This window comes from Vipera ursinii (genome assembly GCF_947247035.1).
Source record: "Vipera ursinii genome assembly, chromosome: 1".
NCBI lineage: Eukaryota > Metazoa > Chordata > Lepidosauria > Squamata > Viperidae > Vipera > Vipera ursinii.
This window is the reverse complement of record NC_139512.1, coordinates 103,708,367-103,727,524: the sequence shown is the minus strand read 5'-3', so window position 1 is coordinate 103,727,524 and position 19,158 is coordinate 103,708,367. Positions and strand designations below refer to the sequence as shown.

The 19,158-nt window shown below is 39.1% G+C and overlaps 1 protein-coding gene across 1 annotated transcript in view; it reads left to right on the top strand.

The window, feature by feature from the left end:
* Nucleotides 1-17,648, top strand: part of PTPN5 (protein tyrosine phosphatase non-receptor type 5) — a gene marked incomplete at its 5' end in the record, with an annotated part of 30,896 nt that extends 13,248 nt beyond the window's left edge. Inside the window, 6 exons of the mRNA XM_083371617.1 lie at nt 1,043-1,122; nt 1,587-1,724; nt 5,289-5,399; nt 7,625-7,785; nt 15,181-15,294; nt 17,078-17,648. Of these exons, the coding sequence (XP_083227743.1) occupies nt 1,043-1,122; nt 1,587-1,724; nt 5,289-5,399; nt 7,625-7,785; nt 15,181-15,294; nt 17,078-17,174 (701 nt within the window). The 3' untranslated portion in view covers nt 17,175-17,648. The remainder of the gene's footprint in view (nt 1-1,042; nt 1,123-1,586; nt 1,725-5,288; nt 5,400-7,624; nt 7,786-15,180; nt 15,295-17,077) is intronic.
* Between the last annotated feature and the right edge of the window lie 1,510 nt (nt 17,649-19,158).

Sequence of the window (19,158 nt, the reverse complement as noted above, 5' to 3'; positions counted from 1 at the left end):
ATTATATCAACTGTTTAAAATGCTTCCTGAAATGTGTTTTTCTTCTGTTTGAAATACATCCGTGCACTGAAACATTTGATCTGCATTAACACTTTACAATTGTAATTTCATTCTTTAAAAAAGCTTTAAAACAGTTTTCAATTAGAAAAGTTGCCCACAAAACAGAATACGTTGTTCTGAAAATAAAAGAAAATATTTAAAGTTTTCAAAAATAGATGTTCATTCCAGCTAGAACTGAAAGATAAATAGGCACTTAACTTAATGATCAGTTAGTTTCTTGCAACGCTATAGTTAATTGCAGTTAGCGAGAAAAATGATAATAGTCTTTAATTCAGCTAATGTATACTGCATTTCTTTTGCAGATTTACAGATTTGTTGTGGGTAATTTCTTTTAAGCCTTTTGTCTCAAAAATTCCATCCTAACCATATGAAAATGGTTTATTTCAGAAAGCTCATAAAAAAACGTTACTGCTCAAAAGCAGCACAACATTAAATCCTATAGAATTATAGCAGATCTCTGCACTGGTATTTAGATCAGGCTACATGCAACGTTAATAATGATTAGTTCTGCAATAAGAAAGAATACTGAATTGTAAAAGGTGTATTGCAGCACCCTGCTTCTTCAGCATTGCTGTGTTCTGTTCATTGCTACAAAATGTGGTAAAAGTATTGACTAATATGGATTCCAAGGGGAATTAGAAAGGGATGTTAAGCCTCTTAATGGGTACTAGTAATAGCATCTAAATACAGCCTAGGGTTGTATCCCACTGAATGTTAGCTGTAGATGAGCAAAAGCAATGAATACTTTCTACAGGACATCTGTATTGTAACTGTGGGAAGCAGAATTCTGAATTAGGTAGACCTTTAGCTAAAACCATCAGGGTTCTCTTGTGTTTCTTCAAATCAAACATTTGGCCTGTTCCTACAATTGCAAATTAAGGGTCTGTTGTGTAATATTTTTGTACAATTCATGCTGGAAGAGAGAAAACCTTTTTTTTCCATTCCAGTTTATAACTCAGCATTGTTGCTTTCCATTTTCCAGATCCTCACAGCAGAGTGTGCCTTACCTCAGATGATCAAGACGATCCCCTTAGCTCTTACATTAATGCTAATTACATCAGGGTAAGACTGGCAGTTCCATAGAATTTTTCTGTAGAAGTGGTTTTGTTGGGTCTCAGTTATTTTTCACTAGTTTCAGAATTCCACAGTTATTACAGTCCTTCCAACATGCTGACAGAGACATAGATTCAAATCTCAAAAGTTGTAAAATATACATGCGGTGATTTAAAGTGTGACTTGCTAGCAATCTCTGATAGTGAATTACAGTCATCTTTACCATCATATTCTTTACAATCCAACCAGGCCCCAAAATGGGGTGCCAGATAAAGCTCAAATGAATTCTCACTGTTAGATTTGTATAAATCAAAATTATGTCACTTGTGCTTATTTGTTTCACTGCATGTGAAGAGGGAGTGAGCATATTTCTTTCTAATTTACCAAAGAGCTTCTGAGGGAAAACTGAAGGACTGAGGTATACGTACATTTCAGCACTCATGATTCTTGTCTTTGTTTTGTTTTTTTGCTAGGGCTATAGAGGAGAAGAAAAAGTGTACATTGCTACTCAGGGACCCATAGTTAATACTGTCAGTGATTTCTGGAGAATGGTATGGCAAGAGCATTCTCCAATCATTGTCATGATTACCAATATAGAAGAGATGAATGAGGTAATGCTGAATCTCTCTTTTCTATTTTTTTAATCCTGTTTTGTGCCTTCAGTGTGTTCCTGAATGAAATATGATTCCATTCATAAAACTAGTCTGCTTTGTAACATCAGTAATCAAGGAAAAGATGGAATATAGTATAAAGGTTTGATGAATAAAAACTTTTAACATATACTTGAGCGTCCCAAAGGTGCTTTTTCAAAAGGCAACTGGACTTTCTTTGTTTTTGCTTGAAGACATTTTTGCTTCTCACCCAAGAACAAGCAAAAAACGAAGTCCAGTTGCCTTTTGAAAAAGCTCCTTTGGGACAGCCATGAGCTGGATCACTGAGATTCTCCATAGATGTATATTTGAGCCATTCCCGAAGTACATTTCCTATTTTTTCTTTTTGAGATTAAAATCTTCTTTTTTGAAATGTTCCTGTTGCACATGGATATTTAATTTTGTTATTAAAGTAAATGTGATTCTTGTCCTGTTATTGCTTCAGCTGCAAGGATGAATACTGATCAGAATGTGGTTGATTGCAGTAGAGCTGTGTCAGAAGCTAGTTTTTCTAGAAAGAAACTTTGATAAGTAAATAGCAGTGATGGCCTAATTTATTTTATTTTTTTTAATTTTAATTCCATTTATATCCCGCCCTTCTCTGAAGACTCAGGGCGGCTTACAAGCTTAGCAGTATGACTTGTGGACTTCAACTCCCAGAATTCCATAGCCAGGCCTGCTGGCTGAGGAATTCTGGGAGTTGAAGTCCACAAGTCATAAAAGAGCCAAGTTTGAAGACCCCTGGCCTAATGCTATGTTAAGGCTCTACTAATAGAGTACGCGGCCAGCAAATTTTGTGGCCCTTGATTCCACCTGTTGAACACTTGTTTAGTTCTTCATTAGTAGCTTCACATGTACTTTGGCTTCTCTCCTTGCTGCCCTTTTCAACTGAGCCATAGGAATCATGAGCATCTGACTCAGCTTAAAAAAACCCTAAAGTCTGGCAAAATATTTGACCAATTATCTAGAAAAGTAGCATAAATCAGCTTTTACCAATCTAGAAAGCTTTTGGTCGACTGCCATGTTTTCATTCTATTCATCGCAATTTATAGCTGCAACGTTATAGCGTTATTACAAAAGAAATGGAAATCTTACACGTCTGGAGCTCTCTGTACATACTTGTGCTTTATCAGAGAGATATGCCTTAATGAAGTCATTCATTGTTCAAAACTCTGGGACGCTTCACAATTTTTCCATTTAAAAAGATGTGATTGAATTGTGTTGTGACTCAAATATAAATATAGACTACAAGAAGAATCTTTGTGTCCACGCTATATACATTAATTCTAAGAATACAAAGATTAAGGCTCCAGTACTGTAGCGCTGTTATAAAATGTAATGTGAACTGACAGACAGCCCACGGAAATGCGTGGGTGTTCTTCATTTCAGCTGTTCCAAGACTGAGCTATAGATAGCTACTAGCACTTCTGATTATGGTGTGTGTGTGCCCCCCCCCATGGAATGGTGGAAGAAACATTTAGGATACTGCCTGTTCCTCACCAGGATAGCTCTTCAGCATAGAAGAGAATGAGACATACTTCGGTATGGAAGGAAAAGCAAAGGAAACATAGATTGTGGTTAAAATGAGCCAGACTTACCTGGGGGCTGTGCAGGAAAAAAATATCCCTTAATTCACTCCTATGGGGGATGCAATTGAGAAGTGTTTTGGATGATTTATGAATATTGCAATCTAAGCCCACTTCCTCCTGGTAACAGGGCACAGGGCATCCAAATGCAGCCCATCCTGTGCATCTCAGTTCACACATACAAACACAGATGCAATATGAGGAAACAACAGAAAACACACACACACACACACACACACACACACAGCGAGAGAGAGAGAGAGAGAGAGAGAGAGAGAGAGAGAGAGAGAGAGAGAGAGAGAGAGAGCGCACAAATGTTCCTGATTTGACCTCACAGATACACTTGTACACATACACATCTAACACTCTCTGATTAGCCCGTAGAACAGAAAGTGCACATCACACATATACTAAGAGATGAAAATGTTTCTTCATTACAAAGAACACAGATACCCCCTATAGCTACTGTTAGTTAAGGGGGTAGAAAAAAATCTGGATGCTTTCCCTACTTTGGTAAAAAAAAATGCTTTTTTGACAGTGGACAAATGTGATTGTAGAATGGGTAGACTCCAGCAGATGGGGAGACAAAACTGAACATTGAGCAGAAGAAATAGTTGGCATTATAGGACAACAGCATTTCTCATCTATCTGTCACATTCCACACCAGCTGCAGTTTTCAAGTCATCTTCAAAGCCAACCCATGTAGGGAACATTATAGTTCTCAAGGTGAGTGGTAATGAGGGCATTACTTACTGATAGTCCTGGACTTACAACCATTCAAAGTTAAAGCACCACTGAAAAAGTGACTTATGACCATTTTTCACACTTACAACCATTGCAGCATCTCCCCTCCATTCTCCTCACACATTTTAATTCTCTATTTTCTACTTTCTTCTCTGCTCCTTGTTTGTCTGAGTCTTCTATTGTGGGAAGTATACTTTACTTGCTTGGGGAGAATTCTGAACTGTCTATAAACTTATGTCTTATACCCTTGTATTATGCATATGAGAGTGATAATATAAATTTGTTCCAATTTTTTTAAAAAACAAATTCCTGTAAATGTTCTATCCTTTCTATCTGCATCTCGTTCTTCCAAAAATTAAATGGCTCCAGGCATGATGGTGATTTTCTATTATAGCCTCAAATGGGTCTAAATTTAATTTTGTTGTTTTTGAACCCTGAATCTTACATTTGAATTTAATCTTGTCATCATCAAAGTTAAAATCTGAATTGAAACTTGGCTGCTTTGCAAATCCCTACTGGTTTCTTTTGTCGCTGTAATAATGACATGACAAAAAAAATGTGATAGGATTTTCTCATTTCTACAGTTCTTAAACCAAGGAAAATATTGAAAAATATATGTTTTAATGGGGAGCCAGGGGGAGAGAGCCAAACATTCTGACTCAGGTAAAATACCACTTTACATCAGTTAATACTTTTACTTAGAGCACAACTGATTTCTGAAAACATTCTGCAATAATTCAAATGTATACAAGTAGTTCTCAACTTACAACGTTCATTTAGTGACCATTCAAAGTTACAGTGGCACTGACAAAAGTGCCTTATGACCATTTTTCACACGACTGTGGCACCAGCCCCATGGTCATGTGATCAAAATTCATATACTTGGCAACTGTCTCATATTTATGACGGTTGCAGTGTCCTAGGGTCATGTGATCCCCTTTTGGGACCTTCTGACAAGCAAAGTCACCAGGGAAGCCTGATTCACTTAACAACTATGCTACTAACTTAACAACAGCTGGGATTCACATAACAACTGTGGTAAGAAAGGTCTTAAAGTGCGGCAAAATTCACTTAACATAACTTTTGGGGTCAGTTGTGGTCATAAGTCGAGGACCACCTTTTCGCAAGCTTAATAGACCACATTTACTTTTTTGCAGACTTCTGCCTTTATATGTGTGATTTAATTTTTGCCTAGAAATGTACAGAATACTGGCCAGAAGAGCAAATTACCTATGAAGGAATTGAAATTACAGTTAACACAGTCATACAAGCAGATGATTACCGGTTAAGGCTTATTACCCTAAAGGTAAGATATAAAGTAAGGGGTTACTCATAGACAATTCAATAAAAAAAATTAGAAATATTCTTTTCACGACCCTGTTGATGATGTTGTTTCTAAATTCCATTCAGATAAGCAGCACATTGTGTACCTCGGGATCCAAAAGTTACAGCCTTTGCGGAGCTCCAGACTGAAGGCGGCTTCAGTAATGTTGATAGGCCTCTTAGAAAGAATACGTGTAATACGAAGGCCATCAAGCTCTTTGTAGAGCAATTCGAATGATGAGTCATTCCACTCAGCCGCCTACTAGCAATTTACTACCACACGCTTTCTCAATAGGCATTTATGATCTGCTTTTGTTACATTCAGTTTTCCTAAATGTACTGGCTTTACAATAGCCTTAGTATTTGTACCATATCTTTATTTTTAACCAGATTTCTACATTTGAGCAGGTTAGATATTAAAAATTAGCTCTATAGGATCTTTGGTGTGACTGGTATTAGTACTGTTGAACCTGTGTGGGGACCACAGCATGGAAGTACCTGCACTCTGCAGCGACCTTCCCAATTGCCAGAAAACCCTCCATGGACAATTTTATTTTCTGCAGATACACTCATAAAATTTTCAGTGCTGGTTCTCTTAGACAGCAACATTTCTTTCATCCTCAAGATCAATCCTTCCAAAGAGAAAAACAAATATTTATAATTCATGCCTTACTTTAAAACTGTTTCTGTAAAGTGAGTTGAGCACAGAAACAACAACAACAAAAAAACATGTTACAAAATCATCTACTATTTTAGCAGCTTTTTTTGCCTGGAGACGTGAATATTTCAATACTTACCTATTCTAAAAACTTAATGTAATCTACCAGCTAAATGTATATCTCTAATCAAAGCCTCCCCGCCCCCCGCCGCCAAAAAAAACCCCTGGAATATAATCCTTTTAAGATAGAGGTAAACTCTCTATAATAGCAATGACTAGTGGAGTAAAATGTGCAAGGATTCTTATTATTTTTTTAACCTTTTTTAATATAGTAGTGCAACCTGAATTAACGGACAAAGCAACATCGCAATGTAAATTATCCTCACTTGCTAGTTGCATGATGTTACGTGAGCCAGTTTAATAAAAAAAAAATTGCATCAGTGTTCTATTGCTGCTTCAGCTGCTGTTGCTCTTGATTTATTCTAGTTGTCAGTATGTTAATAAAAAAGTCAAAGTAGCCCCCATTTAAAGGGATTGCTAACATGCTAAATAATGATAATACGTTTTGGGGATGGAGACTGTCGAAGAATACACAAGAGGCATAGAACATAGAATAAAGGGTTGGAAGGAACCTTGAAGGCCTTCTAGTCCAGGGGTGTCAAACTCAATTTCATTGAGGGCCGCATCAGCATTGCGGTTGCCCTCAGGGGGCCGGGTGGGTATGGCCTGGGTGGGCGTGGCCTACTGGGTGGGCGTGGCTAGAGTGTGTATGACCTACTGGGTGGGTGGGTGCAGCTCTACATCGTTCGCATCAAGGGTGCCTATGGGGGCCTGGGCAGGAGTGGGACAGATCTGAGGGTCTCTGGCAGAAGGAGGGTCTCTGGGCCAGGGCCAAGGCAGTGGGGGCCGTTCCCTCACTGTTTCCAGGATGGCTTCACGGGCCACATGAAACCACTTCGTGGGCCGGATCCAGCCCCCGGGCCTTGTGTTTGACATGTCTGTTCTAGTCCAACCCTGTGCTTAAGAGGAGACGCTATACCATTCCAGACAAATGGCTGCCCAATCATCTTCTTAAAAAAGCTCCAGTGACACAACTTCTGGAGGCAAGCAGTTCCACTGATTGATTGTCCTCAGCATCAGGAAATTGATTGGTTCTTTCTTTAATGACAACCAGTAGGATTTCCTTATGTAGCTAGGCATCTCTCCTGGTTTGTTTCCCTGCAGAATTCCCTTCCTGTGCAGAATTTTCAGTATTCGAAAAATCCTCAACCAAATACCCTAAAGGTATAGAGTCATTCAGCTAATTTTTATCTAAAATTTGGAATGCAAATCAAGGAATTATATGGTGCCATATTTTCAGGAGCCTTTGAACAAATGCCAGTTGATTGCATATTTCGAGGAAAAGTCTGAGCCATTAGAAATTCTTACCTTTGGAAATTCTGGGCTTTTTGAGGTTTCTCTAATGGGAGATTGTTTCCATATCTGAAAACAAATTCATGTGGTTGCCTCTAATTCTCTTGCTCCCGATTTTCTTCCTCACTGTCTTATAGAATGGTGAAGAAACAAGAAAACTGAAGCACTACTGGTATACATCTTGGCCAGACCAGAAGACCCCTGGTCACGCACCACCCCTGCTCCAACTGGTTCAAGAAGTAGAAGAAGCCATGCATTGTTCCAAAGAAAAGAATGCCCCAATCATTGTTCATTGCAGGTAGATCATTAAACAATGTTAGAAAGAAATGAGAGGGGAAAAAATGATACTTAGGTAATTTTCCTATGCCCCTGCCATTCATTTGAAACATCCTTTGCTTTTAATGTTTTGTTTTGTTTTGTTTTATTTATTTATTTATTTATTTATTTATTTATTTATTTATTTAATCCCATTTATATCCTGCCTTTCTCCAAAGACTCAGGGCGGCTTACAATCTAAGCACAAATCAATGTGCTTAGCAGTAGCCTTCATTCTATGTATATGCCTGCTTATTAGGGCTTTCAGGGGGGGGGGGCAAGCGGCATTATTACAAAGTCAGCTTAATTGCCCCCAACAATCTGGGTCCTCATTTTACCTACCTCGGAAGGATGGAAGGCTGAGTCAACCTTGAGCCTGGTGGGATGCGAACCTGCACTAATTGCAGGCAGCTGGTGTTACTTGTGGAGGCGTTAGCCCACTGCTCTACCAAGGCTCAATATACAATATACAATACTGAGCTTTGCTTTCACTTTATCTTTGACATTTTGGACACATCTTTTCTATGTGTCCACTCTTAATATTATAGCAAGGAAATATCCCCTACATCTAAGTTTGTTGAGCCCAGAGAAACCAAAATTACCACATTAGGTTTCACTGTAAACTAGGGCACGGTCTGACTCTCTTGGGTGCCTGTTACGCAGTGCAGATGAAATGTGAACCGTGCAGCCATTTCATTTGTCTGAAACAGTCTGGGGCCCTGCTTGAGCAGGGGGTTGGACTAGAAGACCTCCAAGGTCCCTTCCAGCTCTGCTGTTCTGTTATCTGTTGTCGTGTTTTAATAATGGGCTTATTGTGTATTTTTATTGACCAGTCCTGGATCTGGTTCACAATGTGTGGTCATTCCCCATCATTCTTCTCTTTTCCCCTTATTGTCCAATATAAAGTGCTGCAAATACTACAGAGATCAGTTTAAAAATATGTATCAGTCATCAGTTATAAGTGCAAATCAAACATTAAAGCATCCCACATAAAGAGCCCTGTCATATCACAAGTGCTTGGGGTGGCTAGCCATCCCCAATTAAAAAGCAAGTCTTTCCTTTGAGACAGTGTCACCCAGGAGTAATTAATTTTCAGAATTTCCGGAAAGACAGCCATCAGTCAGTCTAGCTATCTCTCTCTTGTCAGCAAGTGAAGGTCAAGAACAACACACCTAAAGAGGTGTTGCTTTCTGGAAGACCTGTCTATGATTTTCCACACCATATTGCAACTACTGAGTATACAAGGGAAGCCCCTGATTATAGAGGCAATAAGCAGATTTCATAGAAATCTTTACAGGACTCGTGACTACTTACTGATTAACTCCACCCTTAGGAAAGTATTGAACAGAGCTATATAATTTGAGGCATAATCATTGCAGATATGTTTCTGAAAGGAGCATTTACGTTTTGAAGCTAAATTCATTTTTAGTAAGATTACAAAATGAAATCTTGTATAATGAATATTCATGTTGTTATGCAAGATTGCTGTAAGTGCCCCTTGTACAAGGAGATTATGGATGATGGGAGAAAGGTATAATGAGTCTCTAGCATTTTTCATAAACCATGTGAGAACATAATGGGCTATCATAATCTAAAGTAATAAAGTACCATTTTTTTCTGAATATTCTAAAAGTATATTTTTTTCTGTTAAAATGCAGTCAGATAGCTGTAATATTGTGCTCTCTAAATTCAGCATTTCTCTTTTAACAGTTTGTGTTGCTTTAAATTTACATTAACATAATTCTTTACAATCTGTGTAAAGGCATATTATTTGCAACTTGCTTCCAGTGCTTATGTATTCCTTTTCATCACTTTTTTTTCTTGGAGATTACATTTATAGCATTCATTTCCATTCTTCTATATGTTTGCATATATTATAGCATTCCCATACAAATCACTAACAACATCACCTAGCATTTCCTTGTTTTAATTTCTTCCCAAATTATTTCATGAGGTCTAATTTTAATTCCATTTCCTGCTTGTCTCTCTTTGTTTAGCGTTCTTCACTCACTTCTAAAACAATTTTTAATGTCTTATCAAAATGTTCTGCCTCTTTTAATCTTAATCCTTCCTTGTTCTCTTCATATGCATTCCTCACAATTATCTTTCCTTTCTGTACACATTATGTAGCATATTTCTCTCATGCTCAGTTTGTGCAGCATTTACCTACAGCCTCTTCATCATTCCACCAAACATCAATTTTCATACTTAGCATTCATGCAATCCTATATATGTCTTGGCACTTTGTAATATAATTCTCACTGTGTTCCAGTCAAATTCCACAATCTTTCCTTATGCCCACTTTCCACAATGAGGGCTCCTTGGTGCTCTCTGAGCTTGCTTGTTTTCTTGCAGACATTTCATTACGTAAACTAGGTAACATCATCAGTACTAATGGACTGATGGACCAATACTGATGATGTTACCTAGTTTAGTTAATGAAATGTCTGCAAAAGTACAAGCAAGCTCAAAGAACACCAAGCACCCCTCCTTTCAATCTTGATTTACAAATGTTCTCCTTTATTGGAGAACAATACTTTCCACGGTGTTGGAACAGTGTTGACTCCTGACGGCTGCCTAGACCTAGGACCTACGATTCTCTTGGCAAGGTTTTTCAGAAATGGATTGCCCTTGTCTTCTTCCCAAGGCTGGGAGAGTATCAGGCCCAAGGTCACTCAGCTGACTTAATGCCTAAGATGGGACTATGGTAGAACTCTCAGTTGGTGCCTTAACCATTGCACCAACTGGGCTCTCTGTGAATAGAATTAGGGTCAGACTACATATTTAAGACAAATATACTTTTGCTTTCTAAACAGGTACTCATAAAACAGTCACTCATATATTCTTGAGGTTTTGAAATGTCATTCGCTTTTTCTGCTCGCTCTCTCTTCTTCTTTACACTCACCTGTTCATGCCAACTAAGGGAATATTTATTTCACCTGATCTGCACTTATTTATTATATTGCGCAATTTTTCTCAAATCTCATCTTTAGTTCTTCAGGTATCAACATTCATTGGAGTGTTAAATACAACTATCACCAATGGATGAGTTTCTACGTTTATATGCATCCACAATAGCCTAAACAATGTACTAAATCACTTGTTCTTACACATTTTAGCTGTTTCATTCATATTTAAACCTACACCTTCACCTCCCTGCATAATCTGTACTCCATAAGATCAGATCACCTTAACTCAAATCTATTAATTTCTTCACCTTTCTCTTAGTTTCATGAATACTAAGTCATTCTTTCTTTACTCTATTTCATTTGTGCATTTATGCTTTTATGCTATTTCAGTAATAATTTGTTTTACCATTTGCTCTCCTACACCTCTCCCAGAGTTTTCTGTAAAGTCACAATCATTATCAAATGGTCAGTCAAGGCTTTCACATAAGACTTTTTAATAATATTGAAAAATATAGTTTACATTACTTTCACTTCATTGATACCTTGAATTGCTCCACTGGGAGCCAGTGTGGCTTGCAAAGCAGTGATGTTATATAGACAAACCATGATTTGCTCCAAATCGCATGCACTTCTACATTCTGGACTAATAGCAGCTTTTGAAAGCTGCTCATGAGCATTCTATGGAGAACAAATTACAGTAATCTTACTGAGAGCTGCATAAGGTGTGAATAAAGCAGAGCCTCCTTGTTCAGGAATGGGTGCACACAATGAATACGGGGGTCCTCTTGGCCATAGCTGCCACCTGTTCTTTGACCATCAGCCCAAAAAGACCTCTACCCCAGATTGTGTATCATCTGTGTCTAGGAGAATGCTACCCATCCAAATCAAAAATAGAAAGCCTAAAACCCACAGCTGCTTGATCTTTTCTAGAATTGAATCAAAGCCTGTTCTTCCTCATCCAGATCCTTAATTGCCTCCAGGCCCTGGGAAAGAATCTGAACAGCATCATTTGGGCCACTTAGGGCAAAGATGTACAGCTGAGTATCATCAACGTACTGATGGTATTTAACTCCATGTTGATGAATGTCCTCACCAGACCTTACATAGGAGTGGGGAAAGAGTCACGCTCTCAGAATGTAAGAGTTCAGGGCTGGATCTCCCCCCCCCCCTCCCTAACCCTGACTGAAACCAGTCCTGAAGATGGAAAAGAACTACTGCAAAAACTTGCTTCCTGTTCTCAACCCCCCTCCCCAATCAGCCCCAAAGAATATTAAAATCTAGGTGGAACCTTAATTGAAATACAGTAGATGAAATATGAATGAGATTATTAATAGGAGTATTAATGTGAAATTGTTAAGTATTAATGTGAAATTAAGGGATGCGGTGGCTCAGTGGGTTAGGACGCTGAGCTTGTCGATCAGAAGGTTGGCAGTTTGGCGGGTCGAATCCTGAGTGCCGTGTAACAGACTGAGCACCTGTTACTCGTCCCAGCTTCTGCCAACCTAGTAGTTCGAAAGCACGTAAAAATGCAAGTAGAAAAATAGGGACCACTACGGTGGGAAGGTAACAGCATTCCGTGCACCTTTGGCGTCTAGTTATGCCGGCCACATGACCACAGAGACATTCTCGGACAAGCGCTGGCTCTTTGGCTTTGAAATGGAGATGAGCACCGGCCCCTAGAGTCAGAAACGACTAGCACGCATGTGCGGGGGAACCTTTACCTCTATCTAATGTGAAATTAAATGCAACACAAAATCTTTTAAGGAAGCAATACATATACCTTAGGGAACACCTGCTACCGGCATCGACTTCCCTCCGCCCTGTGCGTTCCCACAGAGAGGGCCTCCTCAGGGTGCCACCGGTCAAAGAATGCCGACTGGTGGCCCCCAGGGGGAGATCCTTCTCTGTGGGCGCCCCGGAGCTATGGAATCAGCTACCGGTTGAGCTCCGGACGGCGCCCGACCTTCGTTCCTTTTGCCGCAAGCTAAAAACATACTTTTTTGAACAAGCTGGCCTGGCCTGATGAGGGGATTGGGGGGGGGGGTTGTATTGTTTTTATTGGGTTTTTAAGATGTATTTTAATATGGGCATTTATTTAATCTTGTTTTAACTTTTGTAATTTTGTATTTTTATTCTTGCCCTGTTCACCGCCCTGAGTCCTTCGGGAGAAGGGTGGTATAGAAATATTATTAAAATAATAAAATAAAATAAAATATACGAACCGTGACCAGGGGAGCTTTAGCCCAGGTTCGCCTGGTCCGCCAGTTGCGACCCTACCTGGACCAAGATGCCCTAGCACAGTCACTCATGCGCTCGTGACCTCCCGTTTAGACTATTGCAATGCTCTCTACATGGGGCTGCCCTTGAGGACCATTCGGAGACTACAACTGGTGCAGAATGCGGCTGCGCGAGTTGTGATGGGGGTTTCCCGATATTTCCATGTAACACCTCTACTCCGTGAGCTGCATTGGCTTCCGGTTGCCCTCCGGGTGAGATTCAAAGTGCTGGTGATGACCTATAAAGCCCTAAATGGCTTGGGTCCGGGATATTTGAGGGAACACCTGCTGCCAGCATCAAGTTCCCTTCGTCCAGTGTGCTCACAGAGGGAAGGTCTTCTCAGGGTGCCGCTGGTAAAAGATTGCTGGCGGATAACACCCAGGGAGAGGGCCTTTTCTGTGGGTGTGCCTACCCTCTGGAACCAGCTGCCCGTGGAGCTCAGGACTGCCCCTGACCTACGCTCATTCCGCCGGGACCTGAAGACTTGGCTCTTTGAGCTCTCTGACCCAGGCTGAGAATTTTAACTGGGGTTTTATTTTCAGGGATAATTTAATCTTTTAATTCTCTTTTAACTTTGTATTTTATATTGATGTGATTTTAAAATGCCCTGTAAACCGCCCTGAGTCCTTCGGGAAAGGGCGGTATATAAATCTAATAAAATCTAAAATCTAAATTTCTGAAGTAATTTCCAATAAAGAATAGTATGATGGGTATGCATATACATATTACCACGGGGGGGGGGACCAATGAAATCTAACATTTGTAGATCTGGGTGGAATGACTATATAAGTTGCATTTCCTCCTCCTGGGGGGTCTAGCTGATGGCCCAAATAATTTAAGTGACAGTGATAGAAAGTCATCTAAGAAGCTTTCAGCAGAGCCAAAGACTTGCGGGAAACCGAGAGGCTGTTGGACCATGAAGTAATTGTTACTTGCTCTTTGTCTTATTTAAAATGACATATTGACATATAAAAGCTGACAGAAACCAGATGCCTCACACAACATCTCTCTGGCTTTCTACCCTGTAACATTTTGTCCAATAAAACTACTAACCTTCTTCTGAAATAATACAGGGCCCAAGGTAAAAGATATTCTGCTGGGGTTTTTATATTGCATAAGTTAGAGCCAGATAAGAAAACAAGCTCATTAAAGTGTCTTTTCATATGCCCAATCCATATTCAGTCTGTGGGTTGAGTAGCACTTCTATCCAGCTTCCGGCATATTCTAGAATAACAGCCCCCCCCCCCACCACACACCTACCTTACTTAGTAGTTAGGGTCAGAGGATATAATATGTGAGAAGCCAGAAGACCGCCAGATTTGTACACGTGGACGAAAAATCACTTTGGGAAGCAAAGAGCTTCAGTCTAGTAAAGATTTCTGTTCGTATACTCAACCAACATTATCTGAAATAAAATAATAATTTCCTAAAATTTGAGAATACTTGGTAGAGCTAAACAGTTACGTTCAGTACCAATAAAGGAGAATATTTGTAGCACAGGGTTGAAATGAGGAGTCCCTGGTTTCACACGATGAAAACTCTTTAATTTCACAGCATATGGACAGACTTAACCATAGTTTCAGTTGGGAAAATGTGACCGTCTAGAGGCCTGGCACTCTGACAAATTAGCCATCAATAGACACATAGACATCAATAGTGCTATGCAGAGGAAACACTCAAGAAGCCAAAAAGGGAACAAAAAGACCAAAACACCTCCCCACCAGCAATTAGCACCCAGATGAGTACAAATTAACTCCAAGATTAACATCAGACCAACAATCAAGTAAACAATACCCAATCAAGGGACTGCCAAACACGCCAACAGTGAACAGCCCAACCAAAGAACAAGTTAAGACCAGCCCAACCAAAGAACCTCTAGGACCATACTTACAGGGCAAGCCACTAGAATATCAACTGAGAGCAAACCCCCCTCCATACTACCTGGTTTCAGTAATGAAACGTTTGCAAGAAAACAGCCAAGCTCAGAGAGCACCAAGGAGGACTCCTCAGTTATGTTCAGTTTTCTGCTCTGACTCTTGACTTCTGAACGCTGCTACAACATCCCCCTGGCCTTGTTTAAGAAGCTCGTGAATTTGGTCCCAGATGGAAAAGATGTGAAGAAGATGTTCTAAACAATGTTCTATTTTTTTGGCAGATCTTTTTCTTCACTTTTTATTTCTTTTTCTGGTCAGTGCAGGGATTGGGAGAACAGGTTGTTTTATTGCTACCAGCATTTGCTGCAAACAGTGGAAAAATGAGGGTGTGGTTGACATACTGAGAACAACATGCCAACTACGTTTAGACAGGTAAGATAATTTCTCTGCTAAAATCAAATCTAATGTAGCTTTCCCTTAAATGGTGGCTCTTAAATGTCTTCATCACTTGAATTATTCTTTATTTTATTTATTTATTAACTTAATATGCCACCCATCTCACTATCAAGCGACTCTGGGCCATTTCCAATCATAAAAAGAAAGGTACAGAACGTTAAATATTAATAATTGGTCAGGAATAATGGAAATTATAATCCATCGTATTTTGTAGGCATCAGATTTTGGAAGGTTGCATTTTTAATCCAGCACTCAATAACATTTACTTCTTTGTAATATGTAAACAAGTATTTGCTTCAGAATCAAATTGTGAATGTACAAATCATTTGCGTGGAAAAGTTAGTGATTTTATTTGAAAAAAGATTATAATTTGAAAAAAGTATTAAAATTCTTGAATTTTGATTGCCCCCCGTGTATAGCACTTGTTTTATTCCACTTAATTTTATTCACTTTATTTCTGTTTTGATTGTTTAAGAACACAGTGGATTAAAATGTACTTTTAATTAACGTTAGAATGAATTGTTGAGTTTTCTTTCTTTTTTTCAGTTGTGAGTTCAGTGAAATCAACCACATTTCCAAAACAATTACTTGCCAAATTAAAACTTAATCTTCTGTGTGAGTTAATTCACTGGTATTTTCTGCAAACTAAACCTGGCTTGTGTTAGATAGGTAGAAAATCCTGTGTTTAAATACTTGTTCAGAATAGACTTTAGCTGGACTATACTTCTCCTTAGTAGATCGGTTTAAGCATGGAGTTGAAAACAAAAGTCCCACCCTCCCAGATCTTTGCAGATTGAAATGATTATCACGGTTATTCAGAATAAAATCCTAAAATTGTAACTGTAGTTCAGTATTACTTGCGTCCATTCTTTTTTTGCTGATAACTGTTTTCAAGGATGGCACTAAACTTGCATTTTCCGAAGAGTTCCATAACCCAACAGCCTATTTCTACTGTTAAAATTCATTAGCCAACTGACTAAACCAGGGGTAGGCAACCTCGGCTCTTTGATGACTCGTGGACTTCAACTCCCAGAATTCCTGAGTCAGCTATGCTGACTCAGGAATTCTGGGAGTTGAAGTCCACGAGTCATCAAAGAGCCGAGGTTGCCTACCCCTGGACTAAACCAAACAAATGCTCTGACATCAGTTTCCTTTCTGAATATTTATTTATTTTATTTATACCCTTTTCTGACCAGCCATCAGAGCTAGCAATAACGATGCCTGCTCCCTAAGTCGGTCCTAAATGTGACCTTTTATATATGGTCTTATTACTACTAGTTTTGTACAGGTAGTTCTCGACTTATAACTGTTCTTTTAGTGGTTGTTCAAAGTTACAACAGCACTGGAAACAAAGTGACTTACGATTGTTTTTCACACTGCAATGTGATCATTGCAGCAGATGGCCACGCGATCAAAATGCAAACTCTGGGCAGCTGACTCGCATTTGTGAACCTTGCAGCATCCTGGGGGTCATGCGATCACCTTTTGCGACCTTCTGACAAGCCAAGTGAATGGGGTAGCCATTAAGTTAGTTGTTACTAACTTAACAACAGCAGTGATTCACTTAACAACTGTGGCAAGAAAAGTCGTAAAATGGGGCAAAAGTCATTTAACAAATGCCTCACTTAGCAACCTAAATTTTGGGCTCACTTGTTGTTGTAAGTCGAGGATCACCTGCACTGTATATCTTTTCTAGAAGTAAAACCGGTAAAACCAGTTTTCACGTCTTTTTAAAATTCTTCCTTGCTTCTCTTTCCAGGGGAGGAATGATCCAGACTTGTGAACAATATCAGTTTGTCCATCATGTCATGAGCTTGTATGAAAAGCAGTTCAGTAGAGCAGCAGCAGAAGAATGAAGATTCAGAATCATTTATTATGATAAAAGATCAAGGGAACTCTGATCAGAATCACATGTAGGACAGAGCTGAGGAGATTTCAGAATTTTCAGAGCAGAAGATATTTATTTATACGTATAAATATATATAGATATATATAGTTTTTCTTTCATATTGCTTTATTTTGCATTCAAGAATTAAGATACTGCTTTTCTTCAACATGTGACAAGGTGTTATCTTCACTTTAAAAATATAAAAGGCCTGTTTATACTGTAAATAAAATCAATAGCTTCATTTGTTCCAAAAATTTTTAAAACATCATGGTCATTTTTGGTACTTAAAAAAACAAAAAAACAACAAACCACCTTGCTACTAGATCCAAATACAATGTGAATCTCTTTGATAGATGTTTTGCTGAAGTCTGCAATGTATGTTTACTAAGCTTGAAAACTAACTTTTCTGCCTTTTTTCTGAATGATTGTTTTTACATTTTAAACTACCGGATACTGTGTATATCATAAAATCTTCTGGCCCCCTGCATTAAAGAATTCAAGTGAATTCATACTAAAAAGAACATGTTTTGTGCCTTGTGTATTTACTTGTTGAAAACACTCAGTCCTACAAAGCATAGTGACTGTAGTGTCGTTGTAAAACAAAAACATAAAATGAAGATAGCCATCTTGGCTATAAACAAAATATCCATAGAAGGTCAATTTTTTTCCTTAGGTTAACAGAAAAGCAGAAAATAAAGTGCAAGTATTTGAAAAGCAAGTTAAAACTCATGTACTTAAAACTTTAAAATGACATATAGTATCAATTAGGTGCTATGAGTGTTGCTGTTGGAATAAAATGACCAAACAATTACTCAAAAATATAGAATCTATTTGTAATTTTTCCTTTTGGTATAACTTTGATTTTTAAAAGGGGAAATTATTTGGGCTTTTCTATTTCAGAGACTTAATGGATAAAATTTACGGTTCCTGGATCAGTTTCAAGAATAAAATAAACAATTACAGGGAGTGCAGAATTATTAGGCAAATGAGTATTTTGACCACATCATCCTCTTTATGCATGTTATCTTACTCCAAGCTGTATAGGCTCGAAAGCCTACTACCAATTAAGCATATTAGGTGATGTGCATCTCTGTAATGAGAAGGGGTGTGGTCTAATGACATCAACACCCTGTATCAGGTGTGCATAATTATTAGGCAACTTCCTTTCCTTTGGCAAAATGGGTCAAAAGAAGGACTTGACAGGCTCAGAAAAGTCAAAAATAGTGAGATATCTTGCAGAGGGATGCAGCACTCTTAAAATTGCAAAGCTTCTGAAGCGTGATCATCGAACAATCAAGCGTTTCATTCAAAATAGTCAACAGGGTCGCAAGAAGCGTGTGGAGAAACCAAGGAGCAAAATAACTGCCCATGAACTGAGAAAAGTCAAGCGTGCAGCTGCCAAGATGCCACTTGCCACCAGTTTGGCCATATTTCAGAGCTGCAACATCACTGGAGTGCCCAAAAGCACAAGGTGTGCAATACTCAGAGACATGGCCAAGGTAAGAAAGGCTGAAAGACGACCACCACTGAACAAGACACACAAGCTGAAACGTCAAGACTGGGCCAAGAAATATCTCAAGACTGATTTTTCTAAGGTTTTATGGACTGATGAAATGAGAGTGAGTCTTGATGGGCCAGATGGATGGGCCCGTGGCTGGATTGGAAAAGGGCAGAGAGCTCCAGTCCGACTCAGACGCCAGCAAGGTGGAGGTGGAGTACTGGTTTGGGCTGGTATCATCAAAGATGAGCTTGTGGGGCCTTTTCGGGTTGAGGATGGAGTCAAGCTCAACTCCCAGTCCTACTGCCAGTTTCTGGAAGACACCTTCTTCAAGCAGTGGTATAGGAAGAAGTCTGCATCCTTCAAGAAAAACATGATTTTCATGCAGGACAATGCTCCATCACACGCGTCCAAGTACTCCACAGCGTGGCTGGCAAGAAAGGGTATAAAAGAA